Source organism: Oncorhynchus masou, chromosome 1 (assembly GCF_036934945.1).
Source record: "Oncorhynchus masou masou isolate Uvic2021 chromosome 1, UVic_Omas_1.1, whole genome shotgun sequence".
NCBI classification, from domain to species: domain Eukaryota; kingdom Metazoa; phylum Chordata; class Actinopteri; order Salmoniformes; family Salmonidae; genus Oncorhynchus; species Oncorhynchus masou.
The window spans coordinates 18,161,459-18,180,380 of record NC_088212.1 but is presented as its reverse complement, the minus strand read 5'-3'; the positions used below and the strand labels follow the sequence as shown (position 1 = coordinate 18,180,380).

Sequence of the window (18,922 nt, the reverse complement as noted above, 5' to 3'; positions counted from 1 at the left end):
GGGAAGGTAGATGGAAGGTAGATTGGATGGTAGATGGAAGGTAGATGGAAGGTAGATGGATGGTAGATGGAAGGTATATTAAAGGTAAATCACAGAGAATATTTGAAAGGTAAGGGAAGGTAGATGGAAGGTAGATTGGATGGTAGATGGAAGGTAGATTGGATGGTAGATGGAAGGTAGCTGGAAGGTTGAGGAAGGTAGATGGATGGTAGATGGAAGGTAGATGGAAATCTGAAGAAGGTAGATAGAAGGAGAGTGCTTGGGATAACACTAGAAGCACCAATATTATACTGTTGTAGAGCCTCTATTTTAATGTGTATTTAGGAATAAATGTAATCTTGCTTTTCTATATTAGAGCAGTACCTTGGCGTCTGTACCATGCATAATAGTCAAATAATGAAGAATGGAAATTATCATCACACCTCTATGTAAAGATACAGGGGCATGGGGGACTCTCCAACAACGGTTTCCCTTTGGATTAAACTCGTCCAACGTATATCATAAATGTAAAAGTTAAAAAAGAATTTACCAAACCTAGATTGCCTCTTTAATGTGTTGTTAAAGCATTTTTTTTTGCAGTAACTTATCCGTACCTTAATGTTTTTGTTGCCCATACTCAAGGTCATATAGGCTTGCTGTATCATTCAATTCTATCCACTTGTGCTATGACAGCATTTAATCAAAGTGCAGTAATACTTTACATACATTGTCTGATGTCAGTATGCTTGTTTCACTCTCTGAGCTTGGATCTTCTTCTTTGCACATCTTGCAAACAAGGTTGTTGTTATTACTAAATAACAACAATGAACACATGGGATTAGATTTACAATACAATATACACAGATATGTTAACAGAATTGTAATATCTTAACTTAATTTAATTAAGGGAATGGCAAAAAAGGGAAGTTGTAGGCTGTGTTAGACACTGGCAAGAGAGTGGATGATAAATGAGGAAATTGTTAACTTTGGTAATTGTTGAAGATGTTTCACAAAACTTTGAATATAAGTAATTTAAATGCCTTACCTCACTAACCAACTGACACAAGCGAGGCAGTAGCGGTGGCCGCACAAAGTCTGACGTGCCTCATTCAGTACGTTATTACAGTTGCTGCACAGGTACTTCTGCTGGGGTACATCATCGCAAATACTTTGAGGAAATCCAGAAGGATACTCATTTTCACCTGGTGCAGATGGATCATTGTGTAAGTTGCCAGTCGGTTTTAAACTAGACTCCATTTATAATTCACCAAGTTATGTTTAAGATGGTAATTGTCACTATTCTCTCCTAATATATGATGTGTCCATTAAATAGTGTCAACCTTTGTAACCTTTTTGAAGCGAGAAAACTACCGTGGATTTCCCCCCTGTGGTAACCTGGAAACGTGTTAAAACCCCATGTGTGGTGCCGAGCAATCTTGTACTTTACGGTGAGTAAGGCATCAACTCCAAGCATGGTGTGCAAATGAGGGGTAAATATTTCCAGGAGCCAGCTTACGTAATGCTATTACCCCCTACCCTACGCTTTCTCTCTCTCTCTATCTCTCTCTGTCTCTTTCTCTCTCTCTCTCTCTCACTCTCCTCTCTCTCATTCTTTCTTTCTTTCCCTCTCTATCTCTCTCTGTCTCTTTCTCTCTCTCTCTCTCTCCTTTCTTTCTTTCTTTTTCTTTCTTTCTTTCTTTCTTTCTTTCTTTCTTTCTTTCTTTGCCTCTCACTCTCCCCCTTTCTCTCTTTCTGTCTCACTCTCTCTCAAGCTTTCTCCCTCGCCCTCTCCCCCCTTCTCTCTCTCTCCCCCTCCCCCTCTCTCTCCCTCCCCCTCTCCCCAATCCCTCTCCCCCCCCCCTCTCCCTCAAACACACACACAGTTATTGTAACCTATTTCTCAGAAATCGCGAGGGGGTTCAATTGCCTCCATGACCGTCACATCCGCCAAATAGGAAAGTCCCTGTTCTATCATTTCCACACATCCTGTCACTCAACACCGAACACAACCTTGTGGTAGAGGCCCCTGAGAAGTTTGCCTATTGTTGCTGTTACTGTCAGTAAAAAAAGTTTTTTGTCATTATACAGAATAACTCAATTAGGTAACTGAAGATGATTACAATAATGAGCACATTACTAAAACATGACAGTTGTAAAAAACAACACACAACACATAATATGGCATAAGCATTGACTCCTCAAAAGGTCCCATAAAAATGAACCATAACTATCTGCTTTGTTGTTGCATGGCAACAGGCTGTCATGGCAAAACTAACAGTGATGCAAGTGATGTGCAAGGATGTTTTAAAAGTGCAGTTTACAGGAGCATTCACAAGATCCATTGTTCTTGGCAAAAGAGCATATTTTCTATTCACATTGGTATTATTCTAAAATAATCTGTTCAAAGTTGAAGCACTGTACAGTACAACCAAAGATACTAGTAACTAACCTGAGATACACCACCGATGTTGTTACCAATGGGAGAAAGTGAAACATAGTGGGCAGAACAAGTAAGGAAGTGGTCAGAGCCAAGCACAAGCTAGCGAGATCCTATTGGCTCTTTCTTGCATGTATTTGCATAATTCCATTAGGGAACGCCTACTCTGTGAAGTGTGTGTGTGTGCAATAACTCAATTCGCCTTTGCACTCCTAACGATGCAATTTTTAAGTTGACAAAACTCATTGCACTCTGTTCGTAACAGACTCTAGTTTTTGGAACAAAAAACTGTATTGGTATTGAGATTGAATGTTTCATGATAAGAACATCCGCAGAATGTCGGCCAAATTTCATCTAGCTCCATCTTCTCTCAATTTCTGCCACTGGACTTCCTCTCATCTCCATATTTGGTGGTGAGTGGAAGTTCTAAATGGATGCTTCAGATTTATACATCTGGTGAGACAACGGGCTCCTTCTTCCATCTGTGCTACAACCACATGAGAACACAAATAATATAAAACCTATTGGACTGCTCTTGCTTAAACATTTGCACATTCAAATTAAAGTTATAATAGCTCTAAAGCATATTCAAGTAAAATCGTAATAAAGAGAAAACAATACCTTAAGAAATCCATAAATGTATAATTGTTGTGCAGTTTATATCTGGAGGCTACATTGAGGTTTTACATTCATTATTGTTCGGCATTAGTGAGTAAGCCTAAGCTTTAGGGCCTAACTTTATGTGCGCCAAATAGCAACAGGCAGGTAAAGTTTTGGTGAAGTGGTAAAAGAGGATGATGATATAGCATCCTCACACATAACATCGCCAGCACTGCTATCACCCTCTTTTACCACTTCACCAAAACTTTACCAAACGTTACTTTAATGTCCCTCCGTTGTCTTTATTTTCAACTCTCCATTTCACAGCTTTTCTCTTATTGAATTCAACTCAAGCATTGTTCTTTTTGCCTCTGTGAATCAAAGTTTTTCAGCCATTTGGCTTTTGGGGTGTAGGCTACTTGGCACGCATATAGTTTGGCCCTAAAGATTAGGCTTATGCACTAATGCCAGATAGCCTCAAATAATGAGAAAAAAAATAAATGTAGCTTACAGATATGAATTGCACTAGAATGATACATTTACAGATTTTTTTAAGGTATTGTTTCTCTTTATTCAACCTGGCCGCAACCCACCCGCCCTTCATCCAACCAATATATCATGACCCTAAATCCACCAGTATAACAATGCGCGTTATGAGTCAACCTATACGTCACTAACTCTCCACCCCTTTTGTTTTACACATTACTTGGACACCTCCTTAAATAGGAGAAATTTTCTAGAACTGACCGTTTGTGTCAGTAACTTGTGGTGTATGCAGTTCAGTCTGAACACAAAGAACTGAGAGTTGCTGTAAACATCAACTGTACTGTCTCTGTACTTCACTGACTCTGATAGCCCTGATAAGGAACAGACCTGGGTTCAAATCAAATACTATTTCAAATTATTTCAAAAACTTTATCTGGGCTTAATTTGAGCTTGCCTGGCACAATGGAACCAATAGAACACGAGTGCAATCCCCTCCCATTTTGTACTCCAGGCAGAGTTGAGCAAACTAGAGCTAAAGCATTTTAAATATTTCCAATAGTATTTGAACCCACGTCTGCTGAGAAACAGAACAGCAGGAACACAGGCTTTTTATAGGGTAATGATGACAGTGGCTCAACACACCATATCGCTCCCCATTTTCTCTTGTAATCACACAACAGCCCTGTGCTGTCAGAATGTCATTTTCAAATACTTCACCCAATGAGTCTATTGCTGCAACATGGTGGGATAATTAGAGTGTTTGGCTGGATGGGGCACACACAGTTTATTCACCAACTACTTGTTTCCTGGTGCCATAATTTCCTGTTGTGAATTGCATAATGATGCTTGGATGTCATAGGTTATTCCATCCAGCCATTGAATTCTTAATTCTTAGCTTCCTCATTGACAAAGGTTTGTTGCGCCTAGAGCCATAACTAATGTGCTTGCTTCAAGACTGCTCTAGACATTCAACATACTTCTTCTCCCTACTATTCTTTAGACCACAATTTATCTTAAACCTTTTAAGCTAGACACCCCATTCCATTTCTAAAACATGTAGACATACCACACATAGATTGCAGCTGTTGATACCATTTGTAGTTTTTAAACTATTAAGTATTTTGTCCTCCTAAAAATATTGCAGAACAGAAATAACTTCTACCAATCAGGAGATTAAACTATTTAAGTACCCGCATCACCGTCTATCCTACCTTGTTTCTAAACCAGGCTAACTTCCCACTGACATTTCTAAAGGCACCGTCTCACCATTCCTGGTCTGTAACGCTTGATTGCAACACTTAAAGATGCCTGCAAGAGAGAGCTCATATTATATCAAGTGGTCAAAGTGTCCAGAAAGTAGGCTTTGAGAGAGAGAGAGAGAGAGAGAGAGAGAGAGAGAGGGAGAGAGAGAGAAAGAAGGGGGGGAGAGAGAGAGAGAAAGAGAGAGAGAAAGAGAAGAAGAGAGGAGAGAGAAAAAAAGAGAGAAAGAGAGGGAGAGAGAGACACACACACGCACAATCTATTCTAGGCTCATCTTTTCAATTACCTGCTTATGAGCCCTGCTCCAGAAAGCCTTGTTCTAGCTTCCCTGACTTGAAGAGTAATTACCAGGCATAAATATGTCAACTGGAGACAGATAATACAAAATAGGGATGACACAGAAATAGTTCCAACGCACCAAGCATACATACACCAAGAAAATGAATATTTCATAAATGCTGTTGAGAACATTCAAACACAGTAGCAGGATTCAAGAAAAAGCCATGGACATCCAGGGAAATAGCCCAGTCAGGACAGTTGGTTTAGATTGAAAACATCCTGAGCTAATAGTCATTGTAGTATATGATAGACTGTTTACAAATGTCTACCTGGTCTCATTCCGTTCCACAAAACAAACCATTTCTGCCTATTTTTTGGTTCATAAACAAAAAGAAAAATGAACCGAAAGGGAACGGTGATGGACAATGTGCATTTAGGGGAAAAACGATGAGAACAGCAGAAGTCAGTCGTCTTCCTAAGGGGGAGTTATAATGAAGGACATGCACAATTTCACGCCTTAGTAACTTCCACGGATGGTGGGTTAGGGCTATTAGGGTCTTGGATAAGGATGCAGTTCAACAGATCACCACTAGAGGTTCCAGAGGTCATTAAAGTCACAGACTAACTAATTTTTAGGGAGGATATTCTATTTCTAATATATTATAGCAGCCTATTTATGTAGAATAGACATATTTTTGTACCTCCCCAAAATTACAAACTGACAGTAGTCTCTTATTGAGAATGTTTTGTTTCAATGTCTTTCTCATCACCACTTGGGCTCCCGAGTGGTGCAGCGGTCTAGGGCACTGCATCTAAGTGCAAGTCCTGGTTTGAATCCAGGTTGTATCAGATCTGGATGTGATTGGGAGTCCCATAGGGCGTCGCACAATTGGCCCAGCGTCTTCCGGGTTTGGCCGGGGTAGGCCGTCATTGTAAATAAGAATTTGTTCTGAACTGACTTGCCTAGTTAAATAAAGGTTAAAAAAAGTTTGTGGAATCATGGATTATCATCTAATTTTGTAGTCTTACCATGATGAGCTATACCATAAGGCTACAATAATAACAAAGAAAGAACTAAGCTTGTAAAATGATAACTGTTAGTACATGTAAGATACCTTTATGAAGCTTCTAAACAGACATTACCACCCAGACCCGTTAAACCTTTATTTTCAAATTCTGTGAAGAGACAACTATACACATCTAAACAATGGTTTCTTTTTTTATTCCTTTTGAGACAAAACATACAAATTATACTGTATGTCAATCGCAACGTATCTGCTTTTAAAGTGCTCATATTTGACTGAGGGATCTTTTACAACAACAGCAGACCATTATAAACAGACTCAAAATAATATCAACATAAAAATAAAAATCTCACCTTCAAGCTGGAATCCTTATTGGTTAAACTGCCACGTTAGATTGTGGTATTACAACAACAAAGAAGTTACTGTAAACGACAAACACTGTTTTTTTCCCCCACGGACTTCTCTGCCCTAGTTCATGAACAAAACAATAACTACGGCCGTTGGGCAGACAGTTGCGCAGTTTCCCTTACTGTGGATTCCATCTTTTGAGCTTCAGCCAAACTTAGACAGATCTCTCTACCTATCACATATTGGTGAGGTTAATAAGATATGCTTTCACTCAACCTTTAAATAGAAACATTAGCCACATCATGACGACATCATGGTTAAATAAGGAAATAAACAAGTACATGATTACAGTAAATTAACAATGGCTGCAACATAATACAGTATTCATAGAAGACCACCACATTCCCAGTAAATACATAACTACCACATAATGTCGTTTCAAGACTCCAAGTTGTGAGCCTCAATGTGCCACTACAACTTTGTAACAACATATTTTTACATTTTAGTAATTTAGCAGACACTCGTATCCAGAGCAACTTACAGAAGCAATTAGGGTTAAGTGCCTTGCTCAAGATCACAACGGCTTATTTTTCAACTAGGCTTCGGTTACCTTCGGTAACTTGCTCACCAGTCTTATAGGCTACCTACCTGCTGCTAGCCTACCTGACATGTTGTCATTCTGACTTTACAGCTGAGGAGACACCACACAGATGTACAATTGTCTGCTGCCACAAAGGCATCTAAAGCAATGTCAAGTCACTGTAAAGAAGGAGAAAGACACACTGTACAGTCCTACTGTACCAGTGACACAATGCCATTCAATGCCTGGCCAAATAGCTGCTTTTTGTGGGGAATGAGTTGCCAGAAGTCATTGTATTATGATACAAATAATGCGTTTTGGATATGTTTTTTTCTTCTATTGTGGGTGCCCATAAGGGAATCTCAATATTTGGTACTGAGTAAAGAACACGATTTGCCTTACTTATTAACCACCTCCTGTACAGACGCATCACTGAAGAGGACTGAGACTAGAAGGCTGCGTTTACACAGATAGCCACATTCTGATATTTTTTTACACTCCTTGGTCTTTTGACCAATCACATCAGATCTTTCACATAAAATCTTTTTCAGAGCTGATCTGATTAATGAATTGAGCTGCCTGTGTAAATGCAGCCAGTATACTGAAACAACTGATTTGAGTTGGCCGAGCCCCCTCACCTATGCTCTTAATTCTCTCTACTACCACTGTCACAGGTCACACACACACATGCCACTCAAAGCCAGTCTTGTGGGGTCAATGTCTTTTGAAAATGTTACATAAAAAACAAGGATGCCATTTATGAAGTGATTGGCTTGAAAAACCCTGTCTGACGGATATAATGTCTTTGTCATGAATGTGTCTTACTGGGCACAAGACTGACACATGATCACAAGGTATGTCTAGGGGTTAACCATGAGCTAGGGGTCAACCATTAGCTAGAGGTTAACCAGTAGCTAGGGGTCAATCAGAAGCTAGGGGTCAATCAGAAGCTAGAGGTCAACCAGGAGCTAGGGGTCAACCAGGAGCTACGGGTCAACCAGGAGCTAGGGATTAACCAGGAGCTAGGGGTCAACCAGGAGCTAGGGGTCAACCAGGAGCAAGGGGTCAACCAGGAGCTAGGGGTTAACCAGGAGCTAGGGGTCAACAAAGAGCTAGGGGTCAACCAGGAGCTAGGGGTCAACCAGGAGCTCATGTAACTGACCGGGTTAAAACCCACGTTTCCTGTGCGCCACAATATGGTCATAGCCCACTGAGCTATAGTCTAAGCATTAGCTTGGGGAGCTAACACAAGTCTCCAGGTCTCAAGCAAGGTTACTCATCAAGCAAACTTGGTTCACCGAAACCAGTGCGTAACACTTAGGAGAACTCATGATGCTGTCAGATGCACAGATAACTGTATATACAAGTAACAGGGACAGCCAAAATAAACTGTAAGAAATTCTATTAATTTAAGGGAATGAGAGAAATCCTAACATTTCATATTTCAAAATTCCACAACGATACTGTAGTTCTGACATTACCTGCATTATTTTGACATAATTATTACAAACATGATCAGATCAGCGAGAGATTGCAAAAGGTTACAAAACCTTGGAGGCTTCAACACAACACCACAAGAGGGGATTAAAATGTTTTTGGACAGGGGTTAAAGTACGAGCATAGTCCTCATTCTGATTCTCGGCAGGTTGAGTGTCTTTAAAAACACCTAAGTCCAGTAGTCTATAGTTTCACGTAGTATTGTTTCCATCTCATTTGTTCTCCTCTCTCGTGGCCCTAATCTTCATCTCTGCGAATTTGAGGGAGTACTGCCAACCCGTCCAGGAGGACCATTCGATGCCGTCGGCGTAGGAGGTGTGCTGCCCACGCAGGTATTGTCCGTTCAGGTTGGACGTGTGGCAGTTGCGGTACCACCAGGCGCCGTGGTAGAAGGAGGCACAGTTGTTCTCTGAGTGATCGTTATCTTGATCCTTGGTGGTGAATTTCATCCCATTGTGTTTGAGCATCGAGTCACCTTACAAAGACAGACAGACAGACAGACAGGCCGACCGGCAGGCAGGCAGGCAGACAGACAGAACAAAAAGAGGGGTGGGTGCAGCAGCAGGGAGTACAGAGAGACAGAGACGGAGAGAGAGGGTGGGTAATGAGAGAGGTACAGTGTTAGCTCTCACCTCCTTCACATCCAGCATGTTAGCACTTTGACATTTTGTCAGGATCATAATGACAGGGGTGGAGGTACTGTACCGGACTGTATATGTGTGAGAGGTTTAACAACAAGGACCATTACTGCTGGGTGAAATATAATAGTAAACTGCTAATTGAAAAAAAATGAACACCACAGGGACAGGGAAGTCCGTTACTTCCCTTTAGACAGGTTCTGTGTATGTGTGTGTGTGTGTGTGTGTGTGTGTGTGTGTGTGTGTGTGTGTGTGTGTGTGTGTGTGTGTGTGTGTGTGTGTGTGTGTGTGTGTGTGTGCGTGTGTGTGCGTGTGTGTGTGTGTGTGCGTGCGTGCGTGTGAGAGATATGTGTGGGTTGAATGTGTGTGCGTGCGTGAAAGAGAGAGATATGTGTGTGTGTATATATGTGTGTGTGTGCATGTGTGTGCGCAGATCAGAGGGGGGCATGTAGAGAGGCTGTAGGCTTTATGTGCTGCAGCAGTGGTGGCCTTATTAAACCCTATGGTGTACTGTATGTCTCAGGGATGTAACGTAGCAGCCAGTGGCATGTTAATCTAATCCCCTCTCAATGCAACACCAAGCTCTACTCTGCAGGTGCTGATTCTGCTGTGACTGGACAGCTGCTTCTTTCCTACATAGCACCGTGGTTTCTTGTACTGATATCCTCTCAGATGCTTATTTTGCTTCCATACAGGATGTTATGTCTTCATTGTCTTGTAATCTTGGGCTGATGGTAACGAGGAAAATCTCTTCCCATATATCCCACTATGCAGAGCACAGATCCTGTTGTATATTTCAATTTTCCACCAGGAGCATCAGTATAGACCTATTTAATGAACTCTTGTTCAACCAGGTGAGTTGGCTAAGAACAAGTTACACTGTAGTATGCAAGGTCAGATTGGGAATTTAGCCAGGACACCGTTCCCTTACTCCTACGATAATGTCATCGGATTCCTACAGACCGCATCATTTGTTTTTTTTCTGTGAAGAGAAAACTGTGAAGAGACATACACACACGCACACGCACGCACGCACACGCACACACACATATACATACACACATACACACACACACTCTAACAAACACACACTACACGTACCCACACATTATTCTTAGTATTATTAATTTTATTTATTTTCTCTTTCTTCTTCTTATAATCTTTAAAATAGTAGTTTTTTCCTTTAGTCATAGTGTCTTTAGTTTAAATGTTGCTTGCTGTTCCTGTCCATTACTGTTCTGAATTTTGTCACGCTACATGTTTTCTGTGGATCGCAGGAAGGATAGCTGCTACTGCTTCAACAGCTAATGAGGATCCAAATAAAAATCATGAAGATGAAAGAGAGTTGTGATGATAATAGTAAAATCATGAAGATAAAAGAGAGTTGTGATGATAATAGTAAAATCATGAAGATGAAAGAGAGTGGTGATAATAATAGTAAAATCATGAAGATGAAAGAGTGTTGTGATGATAATAGTATAATCATGAAGATGAAAGAACGTTGTGATGATAATAGTAAAATCATGAAGATGAAAGAGAGTGGTAAAATCATGACGATGAAAGAACATTGTTGTCACGACTTCCGCCGAAGTTGGTCCCTCTCCTTCTTGTTCGGCAGCGTTCGGCGGTCGACGTCACCGGCCATCTAGCCATCGCCGATCCACTTTTCATTTTCCATTTGTTTTGTCTTTGTTTTACACACCTGGTTTCAATTCCCCAATTACATTTTCATTATTTAAACCTCTGTTTTCCCCATGGTTTTTGTGCGTGATTGTTTTATATATGTTTGGTCCATTATTGTGGGCTCGGTATTACGACATGTTATTGCAATCTTTGAGTAAAGTTACTTGTGTTACTCATCTCTGCTGTCTTGCGCCTGACTCCGCTGCACCAGCTACACCCAGACCATTACAGTTGTGATGGTAATAGTAAAATCATGAAGATGAAAGGGAGTGGTGATGATAATAGTATAATCATTAAGATGAAAGGGAGTGGTGATGATAATAGTAAAATCATGCAGATGAAAGGGAGTGGTGATGATAATAGTAAAATCATGCAGATGAAAGGGAGTGGTGATGATAATAGTAAAATCATGCAGATGAAAGGGAGTGGTGATGATAATAGTAAAATCATGCAGATGAAAGGGAGTGGTGATGATAATAGTAAAATCATGCAGATGAAAGGGAGTGGTGATGATAATAGTAAAATCATGCAGATGAAACGGAGTAGTGATGATAATAGTAAAATCATGAAGATGAAAGAGAGTGGTAAAATCATGACGATGAAAGAACATTGTTGTCACGACTTCCGCCGAAGTTGGTCCCTCTCCTTGATCGGCAGCATTCGGCGGTCGACGTCATCGGCCTTCTAGCCATCGCCGATCCACTTTTCATTTACCATTTGTTTTGCCTTTGTTTTACACACCTGGTTTCAATTCCCCAATTACATTTTCATTATTTAAACCTCTGTTTTCCCCATGGTTTTTGTGCGTGATTGTTTTATATATGTTTGGTCCGTTATTGTGGGCTCGGTATTACGACATGTTATTGCAATCTTTGAGTAAAGTTACTTGTGTTACTCATCTCTGCTGTCTTGCGCCTGACTCCTCTGCACCAGCTACACCCAGACCATTACAGTTGTGATGGTAATAGTAAAATCATGAAGATGAAAGAGAGTGGTGATGATAATAGTAAAATCATTAAGATGAAAGGGAGTGGTGATGATAATAGTAAAATCATGAAGATGAAAGGGAGTGGTGATGATAATAGTAAAATCATGAAGATGAAAGAGTGCTGTGATGATAATAGTAAAATAATGAAGATGAAAGGGAGTGGTGATGATAATAGTAAAATCATGCAGATGAAAGGGAGTGGTTATGATAATAGTAAAATCATGCAGATGAAAGGGAGTGGTGATGATAATAGTAAAATCATGCAGATGAAAGGGAGTGGTGATGATAATAGTAAAATCATGAAGATGAAAGAGAGTGGTAAAATCATGACGATGAAAGAACATTGTTGTCACGACTTCCGCCGAAGTTGGTCCCTCTCCTTGTTCGGCAGCGTTCTGCGGTCGACGTCACCGGCCTTCTAGCCATCGCCGATCCACTTTTCATTTTCCATTTGTTTTGTCTTTGTTTTACACACCTGGTTTCAATTCCCCAATTATATTTTCATTATTTAAACCTCTGTTTTCCCCATGGTTTTTGTGCGTGATTGTTTTATATATGTTTGGTCCGTTATTGTGGGCTCGGTATTACGACATGTTATTGCAATCTTTGAGTAAAGTTACTTGTGTTACTCATCTCTGCTGTCTTGCGCCTGACTCCTCTGCACCAGCTACACCCAGACCATTACAGTTGTGATGGTAATAGTAAAATCATGAAGATGAAAGAGAGTGGTGATGATAATAGTAAAATCATGAAGATGAAAGGGAGTGGTGATGATAATAGTAAAATCATGCAGATGAAAGGGAGTGGTGATGATAATAGTAAAATCATGCAGATGAAAGGGAGTGGTGATGATAATAGTAAAATCATGAAGATGAAAGGGAGTGGTGATGATAATAGTAAAATCATGCAGATGAAATGGAGTGGTGATGATAATAGTAAAATCATGCAGATGAAAGGGAGTGGTGATGATAATAGTAAAATCATGCAGATGAAAGGGAGTGGTGATGATAATAGTAAAATCATGCAGATGAAAGGGAGTGGTGATGATAATAGCAAAATCATGCAGATGAAAGGGAGTGGTGATGATAATAGTAAAATCATCCAACTGCACAAATCTCAGTGTCAGTTGATTAGGGAAAACTGCAGTCCTATGTCAGTCTGCCTCTCTTCCTATGGAAGAAGTACCCCATTTACATTACATTTAAGTTTTGTCATTTTTTACAGACCTGGTTATCCAGACATTTTCATTATTTAAATTGTGAATTCACCTTGGTTTTTGTGCTGACATCCAGTGGAACAGCCACTTTACAATAGTGCATCTAAATCATTAAGGGGGCTGTGGTGAGAAGGATTACTTATCCTATCCTAGGTATTCCTTGAAGAGGTGGGGTTTCAGGTGTCTCCGATGAAGGTGGTGATTGACTCCGCTGTCCTGGCGTTAAGATGAGGGAGTTTGTTCCACCATTGGGGGGAAAGAGCAGCGAACAGTTTTGACTGGGCTGAGCGGGAAATAGTAAAATCCTCAATGGTAGGGAGGTGATGCAGGCCAGAGGTGGATGAAATAGTGCCCTTGCTTGGGTGGTGAGGGCCTGAAATCAGCAGATGAAAGGGAGTGGTGATGTTCCCCTCACAGCTCCGATGCAAGCACCATGGTCTTGATAATAGTAAAATCATGCAGATGAAAGGACTGGGAGCCAGTGGAGAGATGCGGATGAAAGGGGTGGTGATGATAATAGTAAAATCATGCAGGAAGGTGGTGAACACCAGACGGGCTGCAGATGAAAGGGATGAGTTGTAATTTAATGGCACAGGCAGGGAGCCCAGCCAACAGCGAGTTGCAGTAATCCACCCCGGAGCATTGTAGGCCTACCTACTCTACCCCTTATCAACAAGCTTGTGGATTACTGAGAAAAAGGTTGGCAACCTTTATAATATTGAATTATTGTTAACATAGTGTCAGGATATGAAACACTGTATTAATGATTCACATCTTACATTCTGTAAAACGCCTCCGAAAAAGGATGCCTACTGTACCATTATAAAAATGTAATGGAATGTAATGTAGGACACATTTGAATAAAAAAAATCAGAGAAATCTACAACGAGAGCAGCGAAAGTATTTAAACATGCAACAGAACTCATAATCATAATGAATACATTAAAACATCAGAGAGAACTTATGCTCTTCTCCACGAGCATTGTAGCAAAAATTATTCAGCACTCATGGGTAATCGTATTCCTTTTTTGTCCACCTAATGAAACGGTTAAAACATTTCAGTTAGGTAACAAACTGTCATTAAAGCGTTTATTTTAAGTTCTGAGAGTAAGCACTCAAGGTGTTTACCAATTCTCTCTCTCTCTCTCTACTAGGGCTGTTGCGGTCTCTCTCTCTCTATTAGGGCTGTTGCGGTCTCTCTCTCTCTACTAGGGCTGTTGCGGTCTCTCTCTCTCTACTAGGGCTGTTGCGGTCTCTCTCTCTCAACTAGGGCTGTTGCGGTCTCTCTCTCTTTCAACTAGGGCTGTTGTGGTCTCTCTCGCTCTCAACTAGGGCTGTTGCGGTCTCTCTCTCTCTCAACTAGGGCTGTTGTGGTCTCTCTCTCTTTCAACTACGGCTGTTGCGGTCTCTCTCTCTTTCAACTAGGGCTGTTGCGGTCTCTCTCGCTCTCAACTAGGGCTGTTGTGGTCTCTCTCGCTCTCAACTAGGGCTGTTGCGGTCTCTCTCTCTCTCAACTAGGGCTGTTGCGGTGACCGTATTACCGCCACACCAGACATGCATTGGTAGTAAATAACTCGTTAACAACCATCAGGTCCCAATGGCCTGGTACTCAGTGCTCTATTGTCCCTCCATCAGGTCCTAATGGCCTGATACTCAAGGCTCTATAGTCCCTCCATCGGGTCCTAATGGCCTGATACTCAAGGCTCTATTGTCCCTCCATCTGGTTCTAATGGCCTGATACTCAGGGCTCTATTGTCCCTCTAACGGCTGCCTATACTCCAAAATTAACCACTAACCACAATCCAAATGCAATTGAAAATCACATCAAACACTTCTATTCTAAACAGTATCTGCTTTAAAAACTCACCTCACTGTGATAATCAATTTGAAGAAAGAGGTTCAAAAGCATGTGTAAAACATGTCATTGCGGATGTCATTTCAAAGCCTAACACAATGAAATGGACAGAGCTTTCTAAGGTGACGATTCATTCAAAACACTCATACGCATATTACAGATGATGCATATGCATAGGCTTATGAGCCCAAGCCCGAACAAAAACTGAATTAAAATTATGATTGTGCCATTATATAATACATAGCCTACCGCATATTACAGATGGCAGAAAAACATTAAACAAAAGTGATGATTTAAGAGGTACATAATTGGTCTAGCGGCTGCCTATACTCCAAAATTAAACACATTTGAGTGATCGCCTTTGAGTGTAGACTGTATTATGATGCATACTGGATGGACCTTATGCTTCACTCCAACATTTCTATCCATGATTCTGGGAGCGAACATATAGCCCTGGGCGATGCAGTTGGTTCATTGATTGTGCAGGGCGATTTTGAATAGCCTAGTAATAGGGAATGTTTAATATTTTCATAATTAATTGAGTGACAGATTACCTTTAGCTATCCAGAATATCTCTCCACCTTACGTTTCCATTTCCTCCCCTCTCTCCTTCATTTCTTTCTCCAGCGTGCAGAGAGAGGGGCTGTCAACAGTTTAGTGAAATATGCTTGGTTGTGAAAACATGTTACTATCGATGTTTCCAAACAGATTTCACTTGGTTTCCCAAGTGAAGCACTGGGTAGCTGCAAGAATAGGGTTGGAGAGCCCATGGCACACAGAGTTGGGCAGAATATCACCTGTCTGTCACGTTCTGACCATAGTTCTTTTGTGTTTTCTTTGTTTTAGTGTTGGTTAGGACGTGAGCTGAGTGGGCATTCTATGTTGTGTGTCTAGTTTTCCCATTTCTATGTTTGGCCTGATATGGTTCTCAATCAGAGGCAGGTGTTATTCATTGTCTCTGATTGGGAACCATATTTAGGTAGCCTGTTTTGTGTTGGGTTTTGTGGGTGGTTGTAGTCTTTGTGTCTATGCACCAGGTAGGACTGTTTCGGGTTTTTCACATTTTGTTGTTTTGTATTTTGTAGTGTTCACGTTTATTGTCTTTATTAAACATGTTGAACACTAACCACGCTGCGCTTTGGTCCGATCCTTCGTCCACAGAAGAAAGCCGTTACACTGTCGGGTGGTGAGAGCACACTCCTCAAACAGTGGTTGATGTATGGAGTGAAATAAGTGTTTTAATATTTACTTCTCAGCTGTTCATATTAAGCACAGCTCAGCTATAAAACCGAAGTAGCCTACCAGGCATATTTGAAAAACGGACTGGCTGGAAAGCGTGTGGCCTCCATTCGCTTTTTTCCCTGTCCCTGTCCATTTGATAATGGGCCATTCTAAACTAATTATTACATATTAGTTAAGACAAGATTAAATTGAGAATAGTATGATGGGTGAAAATATGATCACTTGATGAGAGAACAGATGTGCAGCCTGAGGCAAGGAACAGAGCACAAGCTTTTTCTGCCTCTTTCTCAAATCATAAAAAGCCTACAGTCGCATCATGTAGTCCATACTGTATATGTTTTGATTTCTAAGACATTCTAAGGTTTGTACCATTCACAACTAGAGTTGCCAAGTAACTCTGAATCACTTCACTTCACACAGCCACTTCATATGCACACCCGCTCCGAAATGGGAAAAATATCCTTTATATTTTAAGTTCAATTATATTTTTCTTTCTATAAAATCATATAATATAAAATATTAAAATAAAATAATGGCATGGGACTTACAGTGCATTGAGAAAGTATTCAGACCCCTTCCCAAATCATTTAAATGCTGGTATTGAAAGAAAACTCGGGACTGTGCTAAAGACAACACAGTGCCGCTGCAGTATCAACCTTAATTAAATAAACATGTTATTTTTTTTAACACTAGAGAATCAATTAATCTGATGAAAAAACTGTTTTAATTGATAAGATTGGGAATCAATGTTCCCTGAATCCCAAGCAGCAGCCCTTTAAAGACTACCTCACTAATTAAACACGAGTGGAAGCAGTATTCTCCTCCTGATTTATGATAATCCGAATGTTTGTTTATGTCGGGCCGTAATAACGACCTGCTTTATTAGCAGTGGCCACAGAGGCATCTTGCAACTTCATTATTCCTGCCCTTTCCAGCAGCTCCAGAAGGTCAACAGTCTGTCTGGCTGGGCCCAACCATGAGTGAGGGTCTGAGGAGGGGACCCTGGGACTAACTGAGTAGAGGGATCCAATTAACATCCAAAAGAGCCCCCTGCGATAGAGCTGAATCGAGGAGAATTACACACACACACTGCCTGGATGCTGCTACTCATGATCTACAGCTGAAAAGATCTCTCGTATTGGTTGACAGATGTCTGAATAAGATTTTCCAGATATCTGGATGTTTCAAAACTGTACTGTATATCTTCCCAGAGAGGGGTGAATTGACCAATAGAAAGATCAATAGGACCAATATGAAGATCAGTAGGACCAATAAGAAGATCAATAGTTCCAATAGGAAGATCAGTAGGACCAATAGGAAGATCAGTACCCCTCCTGTCTCAGCCTCCAGTATTTATGCTGCAGTAGTTTATGTGTCGGGGGCTAGGGTCAGTTTGTTATATCTGGAGTACTTCTCCTGTCCTATCCGGTGTCCTGTGTGAATTTAAGTATGCTCTTTCTAATTCTCTCTTTCTTTTTTTCTCTCTCTCAGAGGACCTGAGCCCTAGGACCATGCCCCAGGACTACCTGACATGATGACTCCTTGCTGTCCCCAGTCCACCTGGCTGTGCTGCTGCTCCAGTTTCAACTGTTCTGCCTGTGATTATTATTATTTGACCATGCTGGTCATTTATGAACATTTGAACATCTTGGCCATGTTCTGTTATAATCTCCACCTGGCACAGCCAGGAGAGGACTGGCCACCCCACATAGCCTGGTTCCTCTCTAGGTTTCTTCCTAGGTTTTGGCCTTTCTAGGGCGTTTTTCCTAGCCACTGTGCTTCTACACCTGCATTGCTTGCTGTTTGGGATTTTAGGCTGTGTTTCTGTACAGCACTTTGAGATATCAGCTGATGTACGAAGGGCTATATAATAAATTTGATTTGATTTGATCAGTAGGACCAATATGAAGATCAATAGGAAGATCAGTAGGACCAATATGAAGATCAGTAGGACCAATATGAAGATCAGTAGGATCAGTATGTAGATCAGTAGGACCAATATGAAAATCAGTAGGACCAATATGAAGATCAATATGAAGATCAGTAGGATCAATGTGAATATCAGTAGGACCAATATGAAAATCAGTAGGACAAATATGAAGATCAATATGAAGATCAGTAGGATCAATATGAAAAACAGTGGGATCAATAGGAAGATCAGTAGGACCAATAGGAAGATCAGTAGGACCAATATGAAAATCATTAGGAAGATCAGTAGGACCAAAATGAAGATCAGTAGGACCAATAGGAATATCAGTTGGACCAATATGAAGATCAGTAGAACCAATAGAAAGATCAGTAGGACCAATAGGAAGATCAATAGGACCAATATGAAGATCAGTAGGACCAATATGAAGATCAATAGGACCAATATGAAGATTAGTAGGATCAATAGAAAGATCAGTAGGTCCAATATGAAGATGAGTAGGACCAATAGGAAGATCAGTAGGTCCAATTGGAAGATCAATAGGACCAATAGAAAGATCAGTAGAACCAATAGAAATGACAAGTTTTAAAGAAGTTAAAACAAACTGAAATTTATAGGGTTTATAGGGGATTTATAAAGTCTACTAAACCGACAGGTATGAGCCATAATAAATGGCTACAGTACAGTAGGGTATTGCATTACCTGCAGTGCCTGAGTAGTCAGCAATAGTCAGCGGGTAGCCATCTTCATCCGGGTCAACAGAGAACAGTCCCACTCCAAAGGCTCCATACTGGGCGAAAGCTGTGCTGTTCTCAAAGTCCTCCAGGTCAATTCGCAGCTCGTAGTTGGCTTGGATGGTCAAGGCATGCATCCTCTTCAAAC

At 40.8% G+C, this 18,922-nt stretch overlaps 2 protein-coding genes and 1 long non-coding RNA gene across 6 annotated transcripts in view; 1 reads left to right on the top strand and 2 right to left on the bottom strand.

Annotated features, from left to right (window-relative positions):
* Nucleotides 1–2,472, bottom strand: part of traf1 (TNF receptor-associated factor 1) — an 11,810-nt gene extending 9,338 nt beyond the window's left edge. For 2 of the 4 annotated variants that reach the window (XM_064949472.1, XM_064949717.1), the window contains exons 1-2: nt 1,025–1,345; nt 706–790 (exon numbers count right to left, since the gene is read on the bottom strand). In XM_064949472.1, coding sequence (XP_064805544.1) covers nt 706–790; nt 1,025–1,236 — 297 coding nt within the window. In that variant the 5' untranslated portion in view covers nt 1,237–1,345. Of the gene's footprint in view, nt 1–705; nt 791–1,024; nt 1,346–2,428 lie in introns of those variants that run through there. The other 2 variants (XM_064949555.1, XM_064949638.1) reach the window with 2 other exon arrangements.
* On the top strand, nt 1,112–18,823 carry LOC135523135 (uncharacterized). The gene is made up of 3 exons (XR_010452791.1): nt 1,112–1,202; nt 1,339–1,427; nt 17,605–18,823. It is a non-coding gene; the product is annotated as an uncharacterized LOC135523135 (long non-coding RNA).
* LOC135523044 (fibrinogen C domain-containing protein 1-like) overlaps nt 6,248–18,922 on the bottom strand; it is a 111,306-nt gene continuing 98,631 nt past the window's right edge. The window contains exons 9-10 of the mRNA XM_064949798.1: nt 18,743–18,922; nt 6,248–8,966 (exon numbers count right to left, since the gene is read on the bottom strand). Coding sequence (XP_064805870.1) covers nt 8,704–8,966; nt 18,743–18,922 — 443 coding nt within the window. The 3' untranslated portion in view covers nt 6,248–8,703. The remainder of the gene's footprint in view (nt 8,967–18,742) is intronic.